Raw genomic sequence first — 7,442 nt, forward strand, 5'->3', positions numbered from 1 at the left:
TTGGTGCAACAGACTAGCATGGCTCTCTTTTATCTGTCTCTCTGACCTGCAAATCTCAACTTGGAAGGAACAACTGAGGCTGGGACAAAAGTGAAATACCATCCCTCCCAATGCCACCATCTCAAGCCATTTTACCAGAACAGTTGATAGCCATATATTCTTTGTTTTTTTTAAAAAAAGTAATCTCCAATCACCCATTGTCTACATCACACAGTGCTGCATTCAAAAACATTATAGCCAACACTCAGTCTGTTTGATAAGCACAGTCAATAAATCAGGTCAAGCCAGGTTTTCACACTTTTATTGTAAAGCTTTGGGAGGGCTAATTACAGTGGAGTTTGTCATCTGACAGCTCAGCAAACAAACAGAATGGAAGAGAACAGAAAAGGGCTCACGAGGTGTCATGCTCACGGCTCCAAACAAAAAGGATTACAAGGGAATCAATTGTGCTCACGGTGCCTAGGGAAAACTAAGCCCCAGGCCCAAAGCCTTCCCAGTGCAAGGGAAATGCATCACATTGAGAGCAATACAACCTTAGCAAGAGAGAGAGGCAGTACCTAAACATAGGTCACCATCTGAAAAATAGTGGGTACTCTTTACTCTGCCATAGGATTTCTCCTTTTAGAAAAAGCTACACCTGCATGTACATAAAACTGTACAAAAAACAAGGCATCACAAGCAAGGAACTGAAATCTCGTATAAATAGAACCAACACGAAGAGCTACAAAGGGGTTGCTTGGCTCCATCTTACACAGCTGGCCTGTGCCTGGCCTCCCACCTTTGGTTTTACCCCTGGCTTGTCCTAGTGCAGTGCTGAAAACTATTCCCCTTTGCCCTTCAATGTGCTTGTCTAGGCCAGGCAGGACACATCTTCGTCGTGCCCATCCTCCATTCCCTATCCCTGTGCACATAGGAACTCCGGCTTTAAATTGTGCAAACGAGCTTCCCTGGTGGAAACATGGCCCTTAAGAGATGATCCCACTATTCCAATCCTGTGGGATCTCTCTGCTCTGTGGCAATGCCAATTTTCCTCACCATGGGCCTCAATGGCACTACTCCTATCAAAGCCTGTTTTGTCCCGTCTTTACGTTATTTCTCACATTCCCATGTCTAAGATTTCCTTTAGAAACCAGGTACCATGGCTTCATCCTTTCATCTCCCTCCCTCAGCACCCACATTTATCCCATATCCCAGGGGGAAAAAGCTGAAGAACTCCTGTCAAGATATCAAACATCATCTGGTAGACCACTGCAGATTAATGGAGTTTATAATTGACACTCAAATCATTGGCATTGGCCTAGCTAGCAGGAGAATTAGCAACCTTAGCTTGCTTGAGCAAGCATGTACTTTGTTCCACCGGGCCCTGTCGCAACAGTGTCCAAAGAGGGTAGCAGTGGTCAGATGAGGCCAGCCTTGGAACACTCATTAACAAGGGACAGGCTTGAGCTAGCCTGCCTCTGCATGAAGTGGCCACATGATTATTTCTGAACAGGACCAATCCAAGTATTTTTTTTAAAAAAACTGTAGCCTATATTCCATATAACATTTTATTAAAAACAAAAGGTGATAACCTTACCTGGATACTACAGGTATTCCCTTGTCAGCAAGCCTGGCTCCCACCTATGCCTTTGACAGTAGGGAAGTAATAATAGAGAGACCGAGAGAGGGGTCCTGCCCCCCTCCACACCGTATAGTGGCACTTTAAAGTGTCTTAGAGGACAGTATATGGTTAGAGATGGGTGGCTGAAGTCCATTACCTCCCTGGACAGGACTGACAGAATCCTGTATCTATCAGAATCAGTGCCTGCTATCAACTGAATAGACATGGAGAGAACCAGTCATTTTAGAACTCCTTCTAGATCACAGATCACCTTTGTGCAGCTAAGGCCTTTGATGCCAGAGTGGATAAGCAGGATCATGCTCCTGACTGCACCCTGTGGATTGCTGCAATACTAGTCCTGAGCCTCAAAGAGTGTAGTGGGAAGAGGAGAAGAAATGCTTTGCTCTCATGGGTACTGTAAGTTACCAAGGACCTCAAAACTAGGCCTCAGATTCTCGTACCCAGACTTCTAGCATTCCATGGCACATAGCAGCTTGCTACATGGGGAGTTGTCGTTCTGCCTTCTACTATGTTAAATCATCCCCACCCCAGATGAAGCTAATAGGGTATCAGTCTTCTCAGCAGGGAAAAATCACACATGGGGGCAATGTGGTTTCCTATGGCCATATAAAGCTTCTGATTCTGGTCTGGCTTCTTGGTCTGAGCAATGTGTAGCTTGTCCCCCTCCACTCCAACAGTGCCTGGCAGTCAGACCTAGCAAACACACATATAATTGTAGAACAAAGAGAAGGAATGATATTCCTGCCTTTCTCTTCTGCTTCTCAGATCCATGCAACTGAGAAATCTGAACAGAGACACAGCAAATAAGGGAGGTGAGCTGCCCACCTTCTGCAACACATCTATAAACATATCTGTGATCCATGACAACATATAGGAAGGAGGACAGGGCATAATGGCCTTCAGAAAAAAACACCCACCCAAGGTATACAGGAGCCAGTGCTGGGCCCAATAAGTATCAGCTGTTTTGAGGGTAAAGGCCCCAGGCTGGATGGAGACTATGCTAATGAACTTGCATTCTCCATGCACACTGGGATGAAATTCCACAAACACCACCTAGCAGGGTGGGCAGATTGATGGGAAGAGATTGCCATGAGCACTAGACGACATGGAGTCAGGCCCAGCTAAGTCAAGGACAGTAAGAGTGACTTAGGAACCAGTTCATTAGAGCATCTCAAATATGGCTGGAAGAGGAAGAGTACTCTCTTTCCCAATCAGGACTGGTCTTTTGATCCAGTCTGGGTGAAGGCACCCACTAGTGGAGTTAATTACACCAAGGATAGTTTCCAAGGCATGATTGGGAATGCTCTGTTGGGAGTAGTCACACTAAGGGTAGTTTTGCTGTTTTTATGGATCCCTCTTATAACTACAATATCAGACAGGGCTCCTACAATCCGATACTATGTGGCTAAACTGGTGGCACTGGAAGAGAATACTGGAGCCCTTGAGGCTGACCCTCTGCTCTAAAGGCATAGGAAGGGGAGGGGGTGACTCCAGCATACAGAGGCCTCTGGCCTCCTGTGCAACCCTGAGTCAAAGCTCCATTTCACAAAGGCAATGGTGGCTTACAGGCAGATAAATCAAGGCCAGAATCATGGCACTGGGGCCCAATAACCCCATGGGAATTCCCTGCCTTGGGTGAAGAAGAGATATTGGGGAGTTAGGGGCTTGTACCACCTGATGAACAGAAATCTCTTCTGACTTTCCTACTGACCCAGCTCTATGGTCATGGGGCAAGAGCAAAAGAGGGCCAACTGAAAGCCACACTTATAAGCACTAGGGTTCCCTCCACACCTGATGGGAAGAGTTGCTGAAATCTGGAAAGAGATTAGGGGTTTAAAGATCTGTAATGCCCTTCTTCCCAGTCCTGCTGACCAGACAAACTTCTCCCCTCACCAGCTGGCACCCCATCCTTATTTACACTGTGGAAGGCAAGGGCGGGCTGGTTGGAAGTGCTTGCTCCCATGTGCTCTTCTGTGTGGTGAAATGTTCAAGCTAGAAATTGCTCCCTGTGGTTTTGTTTTGTTTGTTTCAATGTCTTTTTGTATCAAGGACAATAATTATTTTGATCAGGCAGGACACAAATGTCATTCCTAAGATTCATATTTACAGGAGTCTACAGTAACAAGAGAGGGAGCTTTCCCCTCTGTACCTGTGCCAGGTGCCCTCAGCCCTGTGCCCAATGGATTCCACCAAGTCTGCGTGGACCTTTGGTAACTAAGCCCTTCCCCCCACCCCCAGCCCTGAAGCCATGAGGCCAAGCCCTCTTCACTAGGTTACTTCCTCTCTCTTTCCAGACATCCAGGGACCACTCTACTGAGAACTTGGTCATTCAGGTTGGTGTCAGTTCTCTTGCCCTGGGAGCAATGACTTTACAAAAGTGTTCCTGTGCCCAGGGCCTGGGCAAGGCATTCTCACCTGGCAGGCACAGAACTGCCAATGCGAGTGATAAAGCATCACAGTTTGAAAAGTCCCTTCTTTTTATTCGTCTTTGAGTTCCAGACACTGGTCTCAGTGGTGTTTTCCAGGTACTTTATATGGTCCTCTCAGTATCACAGGTAGATCTCCCGCTTGGCAGTTTGGGAAGATGGTGTGGTGGCTGTCTGGAAGTCCGAGGTCTGGGTGAGAGGGATTTCCTCCATGGGGGAGTCCTTGCAGGGCTCATGGCTACTGTTGGAAAAGGCACTGTACGTAGGGAGCAGGCGGAGGTTAGCCATTTTGGTGTTGCGCTCTTCTGAGAGTCTGGGGCTGCCATTCCCAACTTGCTCTTGACTCCCTCTGTCTTGATAAGGCACAAATGTGGAGAGTTTGAGGGCATTCTTGGGCCGCCGGCTTGGAGAGGACTGACCTGGCATCCAGCAGGTGTCAGAGTGGCCAAACTCTGTGCATTCCCGGGTGCAGGTCCCTGTCATGGCTACATCAGGCAGAGGCCGGAGGTCTACAAAAATATAACAGAGCAAAGGAAGGAAGAAGCATTAAAGCATACAAATAGACATAGTACAAGCAGCTGCTATGGCTAAGCTTAATGCAAGCTGAAAGCAAAACCTACTGAGGGAAACAGTGCTCAATTTGCCTTCCTTACTAGCTCTACTATATCAATATTGCTTTCTCTGAGAAGTACCTGAAGAGAAAGCTAAAGAGCTAAGCAAAGCACTAGTCTCCCTAGAGTTTGGATGGTCTGAACCATTGCTATGTAAAAGAAGGAGTGAGGGTTAAAGTGGTAAGAATTTTGACATAGTAGAGAGACTATGGGAGGAGATCAATGTTTCAATGTTCTTCTACTCTAAAAAATAAAAATAAAAAATCCCTGCACACAGAAAGTTAGCACAGCAGTTAGCTCTTTTGTTCTTTTTACTTGCAGAGACTTCTTTTAAAAAAAAGTTGGAGAGCAATCCTGCGCTACCTCTTTCTTTTGAATGTGTAAGACCAAGCCTAAAGTTTAGCAGAGCTCCACAAGTATGTGTTTCTGGTTGTCTCAGGTTTTCTTGCTCATGTGTCTATGCCCTAACACAGAAATAATTCACAGTATCTAGGTATAAATCCACCCTTTTATCAGGGGTGCTTTATTCACCAGCCAAGCGTGTCTGTTATCTGTGCCTTGAAAGAGGACAATCATAAACAATACTAAACATCAACTCTGGCCTAAGGTGATCAGTATTCCTTCACAGTTGGTACCTGGTTATACATTCACCCACACATAAACCAAATTAGCTTGAGATAATAATGAGAATATCCTCCAACAGATTTTGTAATGTTTTACTTTTGTTTATCTTATTGTAAATAATTAGCTGCCTGACAGAATTGGCTGAAAATGTTGTTGTTGTTGTTGTTGTTGTGTGCCTTCAAATAGTTTCCAACTTACAGTGACCCTAAAGTGAATCTATCATGGGGTTTTCTTGACAAGATTTGTTCAGAGGGGATTTGCCATTGCCTTCCACTGAGAGGGAGTGTGACCTTTCCAAGGCAACCCAACAGATTTCCATGGCCAAGTGGAAATTTCTAAACTCAGCCGGTACATTCAAGGTCAAGTGGTCTCCCAGGGTCCTAGTCTGAAAATATATAAGTACGTAAAGAGTAAGAATAAATAAATATGGAAATTTGCCTGATCTCTGTAGGTCACAGTTCAGCTCTTCTTTTGCACTTTATCGGGGTTGAGTTTTAAGCATACAGCACACACATTCCTGAGTAGCTTTGTTAGTGCTTGTCACTTCAGTAGACTAGAAGAGAGGTAATAAAGACATCTGCACAAGAAAAAGTCACACCATCATAACATTAATACTAGTGAATACTATCTATAAGAAAGGATGCATAAGGAGGGGGAGCAAAGAGGACCCGTAACACCCAACAGAAAGTATGTCGAAAAGAGACATATGTCTCAGGGTGTTCTTGCAATTATTTGCAAGAAACAAAGCATTTGACCAGAAGCATTAGTGAAATTCTATTGGTTAGTCCCAACTAGAGTAGTTCCATTGAATCAACTGTTGACTAGTGAATCAACATGTAGGTAAATCTCATTGATATTCTAGTTCAGATTATCAGTAGGATTCAGGACAAAGTCACAGTTTTTTTAAAATGGGAAAATGCAGTGTGCCGACAACGCAAAGAAGTTGTGTAGACTGTTTGCAGCAGATGGGGGATAAATATGCACTATATTTGTTGCAGAGAGCTAGAATGATGTAGTGGTTTGAGTGTTGGATTAGGACTACAGGAAACCATTTAGTCATGGAAACCAATAGGGTGACCTTGGACAAGTCACACTGTCTCAGCCTCAGAGAGAAGCAATGGCAACCCCTCCTCTGAACAAATCTTGCCAGGAAAACCTCATGATAGGCTCACCTTAGGGTAATCACAACAACTCAGAAGGAACAGGAGAACAACTAATATTTATTGCACAGTAAATTGATATTGCAAACAGTCTTCAAGTCAGCAAACAAGATTCAAGTTAATAGTTATTTAGATAAAGCAATTTTAAGCCACATTTCTGGCTTTAGGGGGGAAAAAGTGGCAAGTTCTCTGTTCAGCTACTGCAAGGCTGGGGAAAGCTTGAGACATTTTTAGAGCTCTCCAACTTATTTAAAATTGTGGCACATTTTCATTCCAAAAATGCTGAAGAAATAGCCAAACTACCTCCAAAAAGTGGCTGTTTGGGTTCCTAGCCACAAGAGACTGAAGCATGAAATCATTGCCTACTTATGCCCTGTTACATAATGTTCCCTCCTCACCCTCACGTCTCTGGAAGAAACAAAGTATAAGGCTACAACAGACATTATCTCATGTTTGCCTAAAAAACACTAGGAAAAAGAATATCAAAAAGCCTGCCCACAGATTATTTACCACCTTTCTGAGCACTGCAAGAAGCAAAACCCTTTAGGAAATGCGTTGTCATGATATTGCTGTTAATTAATGTTCCACTGCTGTGAATTAAGATTGCCTCAAGTAGTTGCTAGGGGATCAAGTTATACCAGTGATAGCAAACCTTTTAGGGACCAAATGCCCAAATTAAAAGGCCTCCTGGCACTGGGTGTTACCCGGTGCCAGGGGCTAGACTTCTCGGGGAAATGGGCTTTCTGGGCTGGGACTTCCACACTCCAGGAGCATGAATTCTGCCCTCCTGTGTGGGACTTCCAGGGCAGTACTTCTTTCCCCTGCCCTCCCGGGCCTTCAGCTGCTTCTCTGGAAGCAGCTGAAGGCCTGTGATGGCGGGGAAGACTCCGCAGGCAGACTCCTGGGTCTTCAGCTGGAGGCAGCTGAAAGCCCAGGATGGCCAAGAAGGAGGAGGAAAAAGCACACATCTGTTCCTCCTCTTTCCCACCCTCCACGTGCC

At 45.1% G+C, this 7,442-nt stretch overlaps 1 protein-coding gene across 4 annotated transcripts in view; it reads right to left on the reverse strand.

Moving 5' to 3' along the window:
* Positions 1-284: 284 nt before the first annotated feature.
* Positions 285-7,442, reverse strand: part of PCDH1 (protocadherin 1) — a 226,442-nt gene continuing 219,284 nt past the window's right edge. For 2 of the 4 annotated variants that reach the window (XM_042463007.1, XM_042463008.1), the window contains exon 5: positions 285-4,556. In XM_042463007.1, coding sequence (XP_042318941.1) covers positions 4,171-4,556 — 386 coding nt within the window. In that variant the 3' untranslated portion in view covers positions 285-4,170. Of the gene's footprint in view, positions 4,557-5,734; positions 5,860-7,442 lie in introns of those variants that run through there. The other 2 variants (XM_042463010.1, XM_042463009.1) reach the window with 2 other exon arrangements.

The sequence above is a fragment of the Sceloporus undulatus genome, chromosome 4, assembly GCF_019175285.1.
Source record: "Sceloporus undulatus isolate JIND9_A2432 ecotype Alabama chromosome 4, SceUnd_v1.1, whole genome shotgun sequence".
Classification (NCBI taxonomy): domain Eukaryota; kingdom Metazoa; phylum Chordata; class Lepidosauria; order Squamata; family Phrynosomatidae; genus Sceloporus; species Sceloporus undulatus.